Raw genomic sequence first — 16,408 nt, forward strand, 5'->3', positions numbered from 1 at the left:
GGGGTCCCGCTATGAGATGAGGTAGTGGTGGTGCTTATCACCTCGATTTGTTCGTCAAATGAGATGAGAATCACGCCTCCTGTATACAAGCCGGGACGAAGAACCCTGAACCACTGCCTACGCACGGAGGAGGTGCTCTGGGAAGGCGGGGTCTGGTTGGGGAGCTGGGTCGGGCGCAGGAATGGGGTCATCCAGGGTCCGGGAAACCATCGCCAATTGCGCTCGGTTGGGCCCCAGGCCCAGGATCGAGGCGCTCCCCGACCTGATAGTTAGGCAGAAACCGCCCTGGAACCGCCCCAGTGCTGCCAAGCATCGCCACGGCAGTGTTTTTCGCCGGAATTGTCTTAACACCCCGCCTGTGTCCGAGCCTGTAGTGGTTTGACGTGCATATGTGTCTAATATGCATCCGCATGAGCGACAGGTCACTTGACACAGGTCACCTGCAGCTGCATCCAGAACTAGCTGCAAACAAGTAACATTAGAGCATCAGCAGTCAACCGCTGTGACACTTGGCTAGCTGCACCCACGAGTCACCTGGAAGCACAAACCCTTCGCCGTAAACACACACTAGAACTCAACCGTCACTTCACCGCCCCTCGCACCTGATCCTACACTCATACAATGCAATAATATAGTATACAACCTACTGACTAATAGGACAGCTTCTCAAGTAGTCAGCCTTGTTCTTCAACACCCGGACCGACTTGAAGAAAATCTCCTCGGGAGACATGGCTCCCGTGGACTCCACGTTGAAAATGAAGTGGTCTCTCTTTCTGCCCAACTTGACTTTGCCGTTGAATTCCTCGTGTCTCAACACCTCTCTGGAAACGGTATCCTTTCTGGCGTCCTTGACCACGGCCTTGCCCTGCGAGTCGATGTCGATGACTCCCGATGGGAAGCACTTCTGGAACTTCTTGGCCTCGTTGCCAGTGATAGGCTCGATAATGTCAATCACAGGCATCAATCTGTAGGAGGCAGTGGCCACAGGCGAGAACTTGGCGTGATCGCTACCAACACCCAACACACAGTAGGCTCTCAACGAGATTTCTTGTCCAGGTCTCAACTTGGCCAAGAGGATGTCAGGGTCACATGGAACCACGGGACTGTTCTTGTATCTCTCTAATTGGGTGCCGTGTGGTTCGAACTTCAAGTCCTTGGCGTAGACATGGGCGTTTCTGTACAATTCCTTGGGGTCGGTGGAGTTCTTGGGCGCATGGGGGTTCTTGGTACATGTCACGTCCAACGACAACACTATGGTGTTGTCTTCAGTGAATCTATCGGCGGGGTCGACGGTCTTGTCCACCCAACTGAGCGAATCTGGATCCACCTTCAATGGAATCAAACCAATTCTTTGTGCCAACACCTCATCTTGTATCACCGAGGTGTTCATGGACATGTATATAGTTTCAGGGGCCACTGATGGAACCTCTGCGATCATGACACGGCGGAACGCATTGGCGATCGATGTATCTATGTTTTTCAAGTCGAAGTTGGCATTTCTTTCGGTGATGTAGGAAATGTCGATTTCAAAGGTGTCCTTAAATTTTTCGATATCCCACGAGAAATCGCCATTGGCGCTGTGGCCCGGGAAGTCGGTAGAAGTGGTGTTTGTCACCCTGTTATATTCTATTCCTACTATGTTGGACATGGTGGTGACTGTTCAGCTTTAGTCAGAAACTTTTGAGATGGCATCGAGAAAAATTAGGATGTCGTGGATTCCTCAAGATAAAAGTGCACGTGACACAGGTGGATCGTGGTAGTTCCTTGCAAGACTGGGGTTGGCGCTCTGTATGGTGACCCGTTGACATCGTTAGGGTTTCAGTTCAGTTGCTGGCTCATCTGAACGGTTTATGCTTTAATCATCAATCTATCTCGTCGTTGCTAATTAGGACAGTGTAGATGACCTTGACCAATACTTACCCCCAATACTAGCCATCAACAGTCCTTCCGTCCTGTGGGCTTCCAGAATTAGACATATTGCTTATGTACTTCAATATTGGGCTGAGTTGATTCATATTTTACTTTCTAGTAGAAGAATAAATATTCCAGACCGCAGCACTATACCGAATGTTTTGCACCCTTCAGTGCGAGAACTCTCCCACTAACAAAAGACTTGAATTGGAGCTGGAAAGCTCACAAAAAGCTAAAATTATAATGCAAACTACTTAAGAAAGTCATCTTGAAGCAGAACAGTCCCCATTTTCAGCTTTAGACTCAGTAAAAATGGATATACTATCCCGAGGCTACCTACAACTGAAGTCCCGTCGATATTTATTGCGTTCGGCAAAAACCAAGTTACTTGTACTTATCTATATAACTTAACCCATTAGGAGGCCACCTCCATTTTAATAGTTACGGAATCCAGTGTGTTCCATCTTGTCATATCATGTCCATTATTTAATTCAAACAAATGCTCCTGGTGGTATATGGGGTATTCTATCTGCCCTGCTAGCAACTTCTCCATTAGTGCTAAGGTTGGTTCTTGCCATGGCATTAGGATATGGCAACTGGTAACTTAGGACCTGATAAATATTGGGAATCAAGTCAAGTGTGGTAAGAAATACTCCGCCGTTGTAACCATCGCTTTCCAAAAACGGCTCGTCTATGTTGTCGTTGTCTTCCACTCTCTTTTGGTCAAGGATGATAGCATCATTCGTCACGCACATCAATGCATGGAACACTATTTGAACCACAAATAATAGGACATCAAGTAGGAGTAGCTCGATTACCGAATAAGGTAACCGTTCCCCGATAAACTGAACCGTATAGTACCCATGAAGGTTCTTATCTTGCCAGGGGCTGTCGGTGTAAACACCAAAGTAAGCATGTACCAAGAAGCAACACACATTTCCCACCAATACCCCTGTCAAAAGGAATTTTGTTAGGCCCTTCTTATTTTCATCTGACATCTGTGTTCTGCTGTCTAATTCGGTAAAAGGGTTAGAGATAGAGACATGCACCAAACCACGTATGATTAGCATCAACAAGGCCTGGTCCCGAAGATATATTATTGCAAGTAGGATGAATCCCACGGCCTTAAACGAGTGGCGGAGATCTTGGAGAAAGAACCTCTTTCTTTTGGAGAGCACCGACGCATTGTTGACGATGGTCTGCTCCACTGTAGGATATGTTTGCGTCAGGAAATCACTCAAGTGTGTTTCCAAATCGATAGCCATATTTCTAGATGGCTGAAGGTGACAAAATTGACGTGTGGATGCTTCTCAGTCTTGGAGCCAGCTCTGGAGAATGTAGCACCCTTTCGATATGGGGGAGGTGTTGGGTATCGCCACGTATTGTCAGATGCGGGTGTGATGGCTCTGCTGAAGATGTGTTTGAACGGCCAAGGTGCTATGAAAAACGAGATTGAATATGCTGTGTATAGCCAACTGTACAGGTGTGGGGTCCAATTGAGCCAAACAATGTTGATGAGACTCTGATAAAGTGTTTCGTATCTTGAACTAGCACACCTAAATGTGCACTGAATTGATTTTTTGGGTCACCTGGCCCATAGTGCGTGGTGGATCAAATAGAGATATTAGGGACGTAAAAGATCCACTTCGAATTTGGTGCCTAATTGGTCACGAATGTCCTTAATTGGAGTATTTCTCTCTGTAAGATTTTATCCATATAGTTATATATTTATTGTGTGAGTCTTGTATTTCCAGCTCACTCAGCGCAAAACCTTGATTTGGAATCGGATTAAATTTGATACCAATACTGAACTGGTAAATTGTAGCTAAGAATGATTAGCTACAAATGATTGGCTAGAACTGAACTAGAGAATGGCTTTTGTATTCCAAAAAATGTATTTATTTTTTACTTACAAAGAGTCTTACTACAATCTATGTGGTTTCGAGTCCCTATACATACAAGATATCTACACCCCTGCAATACACTTGGAGTCTATTATCGATTCTTTAAAAATAGGTAAGAGTACCTCGTTATACTAAATATTGAAAGGATCCATCCTTTCGGCTGCGGCATCCATAGAAATCAATCTTGTGGGTTAATGGCTCACTTATTTCATGACCAATGCTGACCATCTTCTCGACTTTTTCAAATCCCTTCTTGTCTACTTTACTGCCCAGCGCCAATATATTAATCGTACTTATGGGGGTCAGCATATAAAGCCTTGTCACTTTCCCTTCATCAAATCAACATAAAATCTACCCGAACTGATACTTGTCACCTAAATAATTCAAGTTGGCTTTGCGATATTAACTACCTTGATAAAGTCCATCTCGTTCAAGCAAAAGTATCAGCTGTTAATCAACGTTTCAAAAACTTTTGTGATCTGAAAAACATACTACACTTTGTTTGATGCGAAAAAAAAATGCCATAGCTAATATAGAAAGAATAGATTCTTAGGAAAAGTCAACCTGAGCTGTGGAACGGAAGCCTATGATGCTATTGAAATATATATATGATCACGTGATTGAGATTTTGGATAAGGTCTGTTTTTCAGATCAATTATTTTTTCAAGAAACAGGTCCCTTGGCCCAGTTGGTTAAGGCGCGGTGCTAATAACGCCGAGATCAGCAGTTCGATCCTGCTAGGGACCATTTCTTCAAAGGGCGTGTGGCGTAGTTGGTAGCGCGTTCGCTTAGCATGCGAAAGGTCTCCGGTTCGACTCCGGACTCGTCCATTGTTTTTTGATTGTTAGAACTAATGAATTCTAAGCTTAAAAGAGAACCCTTTATTTCTCCTATTTTACAATCAGTTCAAAATTTAAGCCTGCGGCAAGTTTGTCTATTAATACATATATACACATTCTACTTGCGGATCTTAATGGACTCAATAAGATCATCACCAAGTAGGGTAATTTGGTTGAAAATAGCATCCTTGTTGATGACGACTTCATCTCCACGGTCTTCCAATGGCTTGACATTGATCCCGATGTTGGCTCTAAACTTCTTCTTGTTAAGACAGTCAGGTATGAATATTCCACTGATCACATTTGAACCATCTTGATTTAATCCAGTAAACTTCTTGGTAGAAAAGATGATCATATGTCCAAACTTATCAGACAAGTCCTTGACAAAAGCCTGTATCAAATCATATTGAGATGTAATGTCGTCAGGGAATGAAGTTTGGGCATTGATCAAATTCTTGAATTTATTAGGTGGTAAGATACCGGATGAGATAGTCAAGCTAGATGACTTGACCTTGATGACAAAATCAAAGTCGTTCAAAGCTGGAGTGAAAATTAAGTCCATGTTTGTTTCGTTTAATCCTTGTGTTTTGATAAGCTGGGTAGCTATACGGGACAATGCTGTTAATCTGCTGGCAATTGGTAAGCTCAAGTTGCTGGTCCATAAAATACCAGAGGGATCGTCCTTGGAGCCAATAAAGAACTGAGTTTTGATCCCGGAAGGATCGTTCTTCCTGATCTTTTCAAAGTTCAGTTCGATAACTCTAAAGGACTGAATATTAAGTCTGTCACTCAATTTAGTAGGGTTGGTAACATCCTCATCAGCAGTGGACTTGACAAGATCCAATATCAATGGGACTTCCTTCCAGTTCCAGTTTGCCAAAAAGTTCAATATTTGTAAGAAACCATTTTCGACTGAGTTTGGAATTGAATATGGAGCAGGATCAACAAACGGCTTTATAGCAAGAAGCTCAATAAGTTCGTCCGAAAAGTGATGCAAAAGAAGTTGTGAGTCCAACCATTGCTTGAATAATCTGACAGTTGGTGAATAAAACTTGTAGTAAGTCGCAAGCTGACTAATGGTTCTTGTGTGCTTTACAACGCCCATGTATCTTTGGTTAAACTTCAAGTAGACATCTTGCAATAAAGCCTTTTGTTTGTCGCTATTGGTAATAGCTCTGAGGTAAAGGATCTCATCTCTTTCCGTTAATACTCTGATTCTGAACCCAAACCCTTCAGGAGTGAGAATGTTCAACAAGCAAATATTTTGGTTGTATGGGATGGATGAATCAGTTGTCAAAAATGATCTGTAAGTAGAATCTCCAAGAAGTTCATGGATCTTGAGCAAGAAAACAGTCTTCATCTTTTCCAAGGAAATCAATTCATCAGGCCATCTAGTAGAGGATTCGAACTCCAAAACAAGATCATTCCAGAAATCAGGATTGGATGCAGCGAATGGAACAGGCTGTAAAAGAGATGAATATCTCAAGGCAGCAGAGGCAGAAGAAATTGATCTAACTTGCAATGGAAGAGTAAAGTTCGTGATAATCTTAACCAAATCATCAAATGAACTAATAAGGCTGGTGTAATTGGTCAATGACGTGACACCTGATTGTAAAGACCCTTGCGAAGTTGAACTTCCTGAAATCAATGGAGGTGCAAGTCTATCGTTAAAGCTGACTATGTCTGTTGTCAAAGTACTTGACATCTGCTGATGTAAGTGTTGGTCAAGAGCAAACTTGACAATGGTTAAGACAATAGGCTCATTATTGGTGTAGGTCCAAACCACACAGTGTTGGATATTACCATCCTTAAATCTTCTCAATGATGCCTTAGATCCCCAAAAGGATCTGAACTTCATTCCAAGTTCTTGGTCATCGTTGCTAGGTCCCTTAGTAACCAACTTTTCTGATTCCTCGGTGTTCAATTGAAGACCAACGACATATGACATGGATGATGAGGCAGATGGTTTTCTCTTAGTCAATGGGTAACTATTGGAAGGAGTTTCATTTCGTATATGAATCAAGTTGACTCTGTTATTCAAAGCAGTCTTTAAAATGACATAAAGCTTATGCTTGATATAATTGTCAAAGCTAATGAAGGTGATTCTTTCCAAAGGACCGAATGATTCCATCAATTCTTCAGGAATATTGAAGTTCAATACGATATCAAACTTCATTTGATCAAATGTAGACTTTTGCAATAAGATTGGATCAAATCTATCGAAAACCACATCATTCAATAATCTGAGAGTCTCTTTAGCTTGCGCTTGCAAATTTTCATAAGAGGACTTTGTCATTTTCCACAAAACGTTCAATTTGGTGTTTTTGTCAAAGATAGTTGGAACCCCAAACCCACCTGAGTTATACTTGGAAGGAACATTCTCCCCGATCAATGACGAGAAGGATACGTAACCATCATTACTTAAATCCATGGAGCTCAAATATTTGATTGTTCCTTTGAATAATTGGTACGAAGAGAACCCGTGAAGTAAGATTTTATTTCCATTCAAACCTCCTCCGTTGAATAAGACTGACATCAAAATGGCGAATTCAAAGTGGCCAAATCCACCCTTATTAAATGATGACCCAAATCCACGCTGCTGAAGCCACAATCTACCCAAGATACATGCATCCTTGAAGGCCTCAGTAGTCTTCTTGGTAGTGTAGAGGAACTTCAAGTAGTAGTCGTATGAAGTTGAGGACAAAATCGATGCATTGTATAATGGAGTAGGTGGTAATTCAGCTGCTTCTGATTGTACTCTGATACAGTTCTTATCAGGCAACAACTTCTTGGAGTCGAAGAAACCGAATGGGAACGCCACTAAAAGATTGATAGTGAATTTGGTTTTATGGAATGTCAAATCTTTTTGGTTATCCGTTTGAATGGATTCAAGCTTCAATACCGGGCATAATGGATCATCATTAAGGAAATGGTATGATATTTTGATTGGTAAGTTGTTCTTCTTCGATAATGGAATTAAGTGTTCAGCCAAGTAGGCCAAGTAAAATGCTCTCTTGTAAAGAGCTCTATAATTAAGGTAATCCTTTGGCTGGAACAACTCTTCTGGCATTGTCAATGCGATGTCTATGGACAGACCTTCGGCGCTGGCTATTCCTGTCTTTAACCCAAACGACCCCACCAAGGATATATCCTTTGGAGGAACATAGGAGAATGTGTAGTTGACTTTAGTTGGCTTTGGATCTGGGAAAGGAATAACGATCTTTTTGGAATTGAAAAGGGCCTCGGCCTGGTTCAACAGTAAATTTTCAGTAGAGGGAACTTGAGAAATGAGCTCATGGAGTCTATGCAAAACTTTCTCGATCTTGGCAACGTGAGAATCTTTCAATTTAAGTTCTTTCATAAGCTCGTCGATCTGGAGTTTGAATATGTTGGATTTAAAGAGTTCTGCGGTTTCTCTGGCCACCTGAATATCTTGAGCTGAGAGCTGTTTCCGTTGTTTCTTGGTGGGAGGTCCCGAGTGCCCGTTGGCTTTAGGAGTTTCTTCTTCCTCGTCGTCCTCTTCATCGTCATCGTCATCCTCGTCCTCTTCTTGCTCGGAATCCTCGGTCTTGGTGACTTGTTCCTCAACTTCACTCTTTTCTATTTCATCTGAGCTTGGGTCATGTTCAAGGATGGCTTCCTCTTCAACCTTTCTTTTGGCCATAGTTCCAGGAGTATCTACCAATCTATCGATCCGTAGACTATAATTCTGATTAGTTGCCACTATAAGTTTAGTGGATGGTCCTAACTATACCACAGTCAAAGGGTGTACAACGACAATTTTTTCGATAGGCTCTTCGCAGTAGAAGAACGTTGTTCTGCGCACGACCTTCCTACCGCGATGGGATCGTCTCTACGCTGGAATCCCAAAAGTACGACATTGGTGGAGACACAGCAGCATGTCTCCACATCATAGGTAGGCATAGGAATGTCTCTGTGGACATTGATTCCTGAATATAGTCCAAAAAGTAGGCTGAATTCAAAAACACTATGAGTTTGACGAAAGTTCTGAAATGAAAAAAATGAACTAGCGAGATAATCTAGTAAAATTCACTAGTGATATTCCGATGTCTGGTGTTCCATCAGCAAGTATAGGTCCACTATTCACTCGTAGTAATGCTAAAATTATAACTCTCGTAATACGTGACCAAATCTCACGTGATAGTTACTTTAACATTCTGAGATCGGCAGGTACGACCCGCACGTGATGCATCCTCGTATACCATCACTACATCACATACTTATCAGAAGGTACTTTTCGAATAACCCTTTCCAGACATGCTTTATTCGGAGGAAATTGGGCTCGAGCGGACTGATCCCAAACGATGGAGACTCCACATCACTCCATTGGGTAGAACCACTTGGGAGTACTTATCTAAAGAAGACAGTGAAAAATCCCCCCAATCCGAATATGTGAAGTATCTCTTGGAAACAGGAGACTTCAACGGCCCCAAGCCCGACCCCACCATCAACACTCCATTGGGGAAAATCAAGAAAGGTGCGGAATTCTTTCAACTACTCCAAGATCCAGACAGTGGTATTTTCCCCAATCAATACAAAGGTCCAACCTTTTTGACCATTGGCTATCTCATAGCACATTACTACGCCAAAATTGAACTCCCTGATGGATACAAGACAGAATTAATCCGTTTTATTGTCAACAACTCGCATCCTGTCGACGGTGGATGGGGCCTTCATACAGAGGATAAATCCACCTGTTTCGGCACCACCCTTGGGTATATTGCCCTCAGAATGCTTGGGATGCCAGCAGATCATCCTGTTTGCGTGAAAGCCAGAAAAACCTTGCATTCCCTTGGTGGTGCTAGAAAAAACCCCCATTGGGGTAAGATCTGGTTGGCAGTGTTGAACGTATACAAATGGGAAGGTGTGAATCCTGCCCCTCCGGAATTATGGGCCATGCCTTACGCCTTGCCACTTCATCCTGGAAGATGGTGGGTTCATACTAGAGCTATCTACTTACCCGTTGGTATAGTGCAAGCGAACAGAATTCAATGCGAAGAGGATGACTTGATCAGACAATTGCGTACTGAAATCTACTTACCTAACGAATCATATGACACTATCGACTATGAGAATAATAGAAACAATGTGTGTGGTGTTGACTTGTACTACCCCCACACCAAAATCCTTGACGTTGCCAATTATTTCATGAGTATTTATGAGAAGCATAGACCCAAGTGGATGCTCAACAGAATGAACAAGTACAGTTACGATATACTTGTTAAAGAGTTTGAAAACACAGAATACTTGACAATTGCTCCTGTTAGTCATGCGTTTGCTGTTATAGCTGCTTGCTTCATGGAAGGCACTGAAGGAAAAAATTTCAAAAAGGCGTTTGCTCGTGCCAACGACTCTGTTTTCCATGGTAATCAAGGAATGGTTGTGATGGGTACGAATGGTTCACAAACATGGGATGCTGCATTCACAATCCAGATTTTCATTTCCAGTGGTTTGGCAGAATTGCCCCAGTTCCAAAAAACGGTCGAGAGGGCGTATCTCTATTTGGTCAGAAACCAATTCGATACTGAATGTCGTGAGGGAAGCTTTAGAGAAAAGAGAATAGGTACTTGGGGTTTTAGTACCAAAGAGCAAGGTTATACGGTCAGTGATTGTACCTCTGAAGCATTAAAATCCATTATTATGGTCAGAGAGCATCCTGCATTCTCACACTTGAGAGATGCTATAAAGGATGAATCTCTTTATGATGCTGTTGAAATTATTTTGGGTTTACAGAATGTGGGTAGCTTCGAGTATGGTTCATTTGCTAGTTACGAAAAGATCAAAGCCACAACTCTTCTCGAACATTTGAACCCAGCTGAGGTCTTCAACAATATCATGGTGGAGTACCCATACGTTGAATGCACTGATTCTAGTGTATTGGGCCTTACTTATTTCCATCATGCTTATCCCCACTACAAGCCTGCTAAAATTGAAAAAACCCTTCAAGATGCCATTGACTATATACTAGGAGCCCAAGATGAAGATGGGTCTTGGTATGGTAGTTGGGGTGTATGTTATACCTATGCCATGATGTTTGCATTGGAAGCCTTGAATTCGGTTGATTTAGACTACCTGAATTCTAGCGCTGTGCGCAAGGCTTGTGACTTCATTCTTTCCAAACAATTACCAGATGGTGGCTGGTCCGAGTCTATGAAGGGTTGCGAGACTCATTCCTATGTAAATGCAGAAGCTTCGCAAGCGGTACAGACCTCTTGGTCGCTTATTGCCCTTTTAATGGTGGGCTGTCCTGACCATAAGGCAATCAAGAGAGGTATAAAATTGTTGATGGATAAACAGGCGCCTAATGGTCAATGGAGCTATGAGGGTGTTGAAGGTCAATTTAACCATAGTTGTGGTATTGAGTATCCAAACTATCGGTACTTGTTCCCTTTGAAGGCGTTGGGTCTTTATATCAAGCACTATGGTGATGAGCCAATTGAAAATTGATGAAATGCGAATAATACATTGAGGATAGCTTTATGTAGTTGTCTCCTATACTACTTTACTTTCGAATAAAAAGATACAATCAAGGTTTAGCTGGGTTATTGTAAGTTGTTTCTTTTTTGCTAATGGGAAGTATACTATAGTCTACGAGCTAGATAATCCACTTGGCGCCAATTGACTAGCTAAAGCTATTCGGGTAGGACTATAGACCTATTGCGATGGAAAATACATTATTAAGGACAAACTATTATAAAATGATAGGAATACAAAAATTGCTTTTCGATGATTATCGCATCTTTTTGCGCGAAAATTGATATCATTATGGGGCAAATTATAAATTTTATAGGAATTGGAATAAATTCTCTATTTTTCGTAATTTTGAATTGCGACTGCGAATAACTCAGTTTTAGAGTTGTATTATTACAATTACCGTGTAGTATAGTTAGCCTGAATATGACTCTGAAGTATGATCACAATTTTCCTTTCCCTAACTAACTGATTCATTAGATATCAAATGTAACAAAAAACTAGTCCGCATTAGTAGTACAATGTGAGCAAACACGAAGATAAACATAACCCTTCATTTGTTGGTTTGGAATATATAATCTTGTGGCATTCTAGACGGTGCAACTACATACCTGAACGAGATGTACACTGCACTCATAATTTTTTCAAATGTTTATTTTTGTAAATGTTAATAAAAGATATTATAATCCTTTAAAAAATATTTCATACCTAAGTATGAGTTATTAGAGTCTTCTCTGTTATGCTTTGATATTAAATAATCGAGTTTCTGCTGATTTTTCTTCCACTTTAAACTAATCATATTATTTTATAATTCATTTCTTATAAGTTGGTTGCGTGGTCTAGTTGGTTATGGCATCTGCTTAACACGCAGAACGTCCCCAGTTCGATCCTGGGCGGAATCATCTTTTTTCAATTCTATCCCAATTGGAACCGTTCCATAAAGGAATGGAACATTGTCCTCAACAGGGTTTACATACATCGAGAATAAGTTCATATTGTTTATTTTTTGTAATATCTAACAATAAATATAATTTGGAACGTTGTATTTGACAAGTAACAGTGGGGAAACAACAAAGGTATTTGTTAAACTGTTTCTATTCTTGAGAACTCCTTTCTCAAGTTTTTAAAAGTCTTTTTACTCTTGCCTAGCTTGTGCTTGTGAAACAATCTCTTGTACAACAGGGCTATGTGAGCAAAGTATTTTTCCTCTCCCAAAACCATAACCACAAGATTGAGTAATGCAAGAATCACTATATATGTATAGTACTTCTTGCTTAAATTAGTCAATTGCATCAAATCAGCCCACCAGGAGTTTTCGTCGATTTGGAACAATGCCAACGATAACAACACCAGAAATATCAAGTTAATAATGAACGGAGTGTTTTTGGTCATGCTTTCTCTATATGGAGGTCCACTGCTCAAAACAACAGAAATCAAGATATATTGGAGATTGCTGAAGAAAAATAACACAGTGTTGTCTGTCGATTTGACCTCATCATCACCACCTGGAACTGGTTTGATGTACCAAGGTTCGTTTTGAACCCATCTCCATATCAAAACTTGGAAAGTTAATAAAACCAAAATATGACAGATCAATGGAATTAAAACCTTTGGACTCACCAAGTTAGCTGTTGGTCTCTTGATCACTAATCTATCAAATGGTTTGGACCACGACATAAATATGGCCAATGGTAAGATCAAAAACATGTCAATATACAAGAATTGGAAATCACCCAAGTTTGTACCCCTTTTATACAAAATGGTAACTGTGACAAATTGGATGGCTGAATATAAGGACATGAACTTGAAACATGAGAAACTTGTAACCAAACTAGATCTACCCTCTTTGATCACATCCAAGACACACGAGATTTCGAACTTTCTAGATGTAAAAGGTGCAGCAACCGAGGCTTCGGCTTCAGAGAGGGAAATACCAACATCTGAAGCTTTCAAAGCACCACAATCATTGGCACCATCACCACAGAAACCAACGGTATAGTCGATCCTTTGAAGCTGTTCCACCAATTCGTGCTTTTCATCGGGGGACATTCTTGCGAAAATATCACATTTCATTAGGACACTTTCAATGAGTCTGGTGTTTTTTAATTCTGTCAAAAGATATCTGAAAACGTCACCCGTAATTGCTAGAACATACTTTTCATCGTGCCTAATATCGCTTGTTTTCAAGGTATCTGGATCTAGTTTTCTGAGAGGATTGTTCAATTCCTGCCATTCCAATTTCGTCTCTCCACTGGTCTCGTCTTCAACAAAATTTGGAAGGTAGATTCCCTCAACAGAAGGGTCAATTAACTCACACTCTTTACCAACACTAATAGCGGTCAAAATATTGTCTCCTGTACACATAATAGTTCTGATTTGAGCCTTGTTGAGCTCTTGCAAAGTGCCTGTAGTAGATGGTTTCAACTTATTTTCGAAAATAATGAACCCTGTAAAGGTCAATCCAGATTCGTATGATTCACGACTTCCATTAAGCCCTTCTCTTTTACTGTCTAATTTTTTGTAGGCACAAGCAATAACTCTGAAACCATTATGAGTGTAATGGTGAAGAAGCTCCTCATAGTTGGTAGGAAGTGTTTCTGGATCACAGATATCCAACATAACCTCAGGAGCTCCCTTTGAAAACACGTAATTGTTGGTAGAGTCCGATACCAAAATGGTCATTCTTCTTAATGCAGAGATGAATTCAAATTCCTTGATGAATGTGTAAGTCACTGAACCATTGGAGACTGTAGACTTGTTGGTGATTAAGTCTTCGTTATAAGTGAATTTGGTAAATTCGAACATCTTGAAGTCTAATGGGTCTCCCAACAATTCATTTTCAATCAAACTCAATGAATGACAAGAAGACATACCACCTAACAAGTACTTTCCATTATTCAATTCATGTTGCGACTTGACTTCAGCTTGCGAGATATCTTGTGCACTAGTGATTAAATCGTCAAATATGATTTCCTTTCTACCCTCGGCATTTTTTGCTAAATGAACACCCAAAATGTCCAAGCCATCTTCAGTCAAAGTTCCTGTTTTATCGAAACACATAACGTCTAATTTACCACCGATATTGACTCTAGTTGGTGCAATACAGTAAATTTGTAGTTTTTTCAACCTGCTGATTGCAAAAGTAGTTCCAATTGTTAAAGTGGCAGGTAAAGCAGGGGGAACGACAATAGTAATGATGTCCAAAGCTCTCAAAACTATAAGTCTTGTAGGCAATCCCAATTGAAGAAAGTTATAGGTTGAGTATGTAAATCCAATTGCTGCAATCATGGTCATAAATGCAATATACTTGAACGAGTCTTCATAGAATTTAAATCCCGTGGGCTTAGGAAATAACATTGATCTAACCAAAGAACCCTTGGTTGTGTTGAACCCAGTTTTCACGGTCATTGCAGTGACTGGCTCATCATTGGAAGACTTCAATTTCAAAATCTTGGTACCATTGTATAAGAATGACTTTGACAATAAAGGAGCAGTGAAGTTCTCAGGCAATAATTGAACTGTTTCTTGCGTGGCACTTGACTTAGTCACAGGAACACTTTCACCGGTCAACATGGATTCATTGATCACACATTCACCATTGATCAATATGGCATCACAAGGAACAACAGACAAGGAAGGATCAACTTCAAAAACATCACCAGGAACCAATTCGTTGGAGTCGATTTGTTTCCAGAATCCATTTCTCCAGACTCTAACTTCGCAAACGAAACGTGAAACTTGTTGCAATCTACTAATGGTAGACTTTGTTTCAATCAAGGAATTCACAATCGAAATCATTGAGATCACGAAAATACACGAAGCATAGTAAAAATAATCGTCAGCCAACCACAAGAAGACGGAAAATACCTGAAAAACGTAAAATGGATGCAAGATCTCATCGCTCAACAACTGCAAAATGCTCTTTTCTTCAATCTCGATATTATTCTCACCAAAAATACCAATTCTTTGCTCTTGCAATGACTGAGATACACCTTCTTTAGTGTTCTTAATGTTCAACCATTGTGGACTGTACCAGTTAGAATTAGTTCTGAAAATATCTTCTACTGGATTATAGAAGAAACTGATGTATCTGTAGGTAAACGAATGAATAAAGGGAACAACTGGGTCAAATTCCTTTGAGAAAGGTTTGGCATCATCTTCTGCAAATTGCTCAGAAGGATTCAAAAATGTGGATAATCTATCATTCAACCTTTGCTTCGAAATTTGAACTATTGCTAATTCACCAAATGCGTTTTCAATGACACACCAGTCAGACTTACCCAATGGACATTTATTACCCATCAAGTTGACCCTATATCTAGGGAACCACCTCAAAATCAAGTATCCCAAGCCACAGGTGAAAATACACAACAAGTAGTAAAGTAATTTTTTCCACCAACAGTTGGAGTACCCTGCAATACCTATAACCAAGTCCTCTTCTGCCAAGTAATATCTTTGGTACACGAGCTTGGTGGGGTAGTTTTCATCAAACTCCTGGACTGCTTGGTCCGACTGCACACTTTCATTCTCAAGTAAACTAGAAGCATCCGATTCGTTGGAGGTTCTTCTGTTGCGATAATCAAAGTTGACTGAAGTCGTTTCATCTTCGTCCTGATTGAGAGAGCCATAATAATCTTGCTGGTTGGAAAAGGATGTTTGACGGAAAGTAATAGGGTCCTCAGTGCCCTCTTCTCCGTACTTGTCAACCGAATAGTCCCAGTTGGTATTGTAATCGACAGGGTCCTCGACATTCTCCAATGTAGAACCACCTTGGGCCATTTCAATTTCATCAGGAGAAAAGAACTTGAAGTTAACTTGGGTATCGTGTGAGTTAGCCGAAGCGTTGGATCTCAAGGATCCAAGGTCGGAGTCTCTAGTTTGGGTGGGGCCCAAAAATGGCGAGGTTTCTCTGGAAGCAGCAAAGTCAGTTCTGCTTCTGAAACTGCCAAAATGATGTGGATAATGCAATGAGGTGATTGAGGACGGAATGACTTCTGACGCTGCCCCCGAAAACATCTCATGGTTGTTCTCTTCATTCAAAAAGCTTGCGTGGGAGTCCAATGATGTCACCGATCCATTTCTCGAACGGCTGAATCTTCTTTCCACCGATGAAGCCCTACGGCTGGTAGAGCTTTTCCCCATGGTGAATGTAGTCTTTGATAGAATAGTGCTGGCACTGGTAGCTATCCTGTCTTAGGGCCTCGGGTGTTCTTTCGTGAGCTTCTATCAATGCTCTTAATTTTGGTTATCAATTGCTGGTTA

At 40.9% G+C, this 16,408-nt stretch overlaps 6 protein-coding genes and 3 non-coding genes across 9 annotated transcripts; 4 read left to right on the top strand and 5 right to left on the bottom strand.

The window, feature by feature from the left end:
* Positions 1-643: 643 nt before the first annotated feature.
* RPC40 (DNA-directed RNA polymerase core subunit) lies at positions 644-1,648 on the bottom strand (the record flags this gene model as incomplete). Its single annotated transcript, XM_020211828.1, has 1 exon — positions 644-1,648. One exon carries the CDS (start codon positions 1,646-1,648, stop codon positions 644-646), a length of 1,005 nt encoding a protein of 334 aa, XP_020063194.1.
* Positions 1,649-2,258: 610 nt separating this feature from the next.
* On the bottom strand, positions 2,259-3,514 carry CANTADRAFT_27019 (uncharacterized protein). Its single transcript, XM_020207964.1, has one exon. It carries the CDS (start codon positions 3,174-3,176, stop codon positions 2,403-2,405), a length of 774 nt encoding a protein of 257 aa, XP_020063195.1. The 5' UTR covers positions 3,177-3,514; the 3' UTR covers positions 2,259-2,402.
* Positions 3,515-3,838: 324 nt separating this feature from the next.
* Positions 3,839-4,398, bottom strand: CANTADRAFT_27020 (uncharacterized protein; the record flags this gene model as incomplete). The annotated part of the gene is made up of 1 exon (XM_020207965.1): positions 3,839-4,398. A coding segment is annotated over exon 1 (178 nt), but the record flags the coding sequence as incomplete, so codon positions are not given.
* Positions 4,399-4,488: 90 nt separating this feature from the next.
* On the top strand, positions 4,489-4,562 carry CANTADRAFT_t188. The gene has a single exon. It is a non-coding gene; the product is annotated as a tRNA-Ile (tRNA).
* A 10-nt stretch (positions 4,563-4,572) lies between these two features.
* On the top strand, positions 4,573-4,645 carry CANTADRAFT_t189. The gene has a single exon. It is a non-coding gene; the product is annotated as a tRNA-Ala (tRNA).
* An 87-nt stretch (positions 4,646-4,732) lies between these two features.
* Positions 4,733-8,323, bottom strand: UTP22 (rRNA-processing protein). The gene has a single exon (XM_020207966.1). The coding sequence runs from the start codon at positions 8,316-8,318 to the stop codon at positions 4,773-4,775; it is 3,546 nt and encodes a 1,181-aa protein (XP_020063197.1). The 5' UTR covers positions 8,319-8,323; the 3' UTR covers positions 4,733-4,772.
* Positions 8,324-8,908: 585 nt separating this feature from the next.
* Positions 8,909-11,348, top strand: ERG7 (lanosterol synthase). The gene has a single exon (XM_020207967.1). It carries the CDS (start codon positions 8,933-8,935, stop codon positions 11,120-11,122), a length of 2,190 nt encoding a protein of 729 aa, XP_020063198.1. The 5' UTR covers positions 8,909-8,932; the 3' UTR covers positions 11,123-11,348.
* Positions 11,349-11,974: 626 nt separating this feature from the next.
* CANTADRAFT_t190 lies at positions 11,975-12,048 on the top strand. The gene has a single exon. It is a non-coding gene; the product is annotated as a tRNA-Val (tRNA).
* A 95-nt stretch (positions 12,049-12,143) lies between these two features.
* Positions 12,144-16,391, bottom strand: CANTADRAFT_27024 (putative acid anhydride hydrolase). Its single transcript, XM_020207968.1, has one exon. The coding sequence runs from the start codon at positions 16,286-16,288 to the stop codon at positions 12,230-12,232; it is 4,059 nt and encodes a 1,352-aa protein (XP_020063199.1). The 5' UTR covers positions 16,289-16,391; the 3' UTR covers positions 12,144-12,229.
* Between the last annotated feature and the right edge of the window lie 17 nt (positions 16,392-16,408).

Source organism: Suhomyces tanzawaensis (assembly GCF_001661415.1).
Source record: "Suhomyces tanzawaensis NRRL Y-17324 unplaced genomic scaffold CANTAscaffold_6, whole genome shotgun sequence".
NCBI lineage: Eukaryota > Fungi > Ascomycota > Pichiomycetes > Serinales > Debaryomycetaceae > Suhomyces > Suhomyces tanzawaensis.

Coding starts and splice junctions, on each gene's coding strand:
- CANTADRAFT_27019 (XM_020207964.1), bottom strand. CDS start 3,176: ATGGCTATCGATTTGGAAACACACTTGAGTGATTTCCTGACGCAAACA.
- CANTADRAFT_27024 (XM_020207968.1), bottom strand. CDS start 16,288: ATGGGGAAAAGCTCTACCAGCCGTAGGGCTTCATCGGTGGAAAGAAGA.
- UTP22 (XM_020207966.1), bottom strand. CDS start 8,318: ATGGCCAAAAGAAAGGTTGAAGAGGAAGCCATCCTTGAACATGACCCA.
- ERG7 (XM_020207967.1), top strand. CDS start 8,933: ATGCTTTATTCGGAGGAAATTGGGCTCGAGCGGACTGATCCCAAACGA.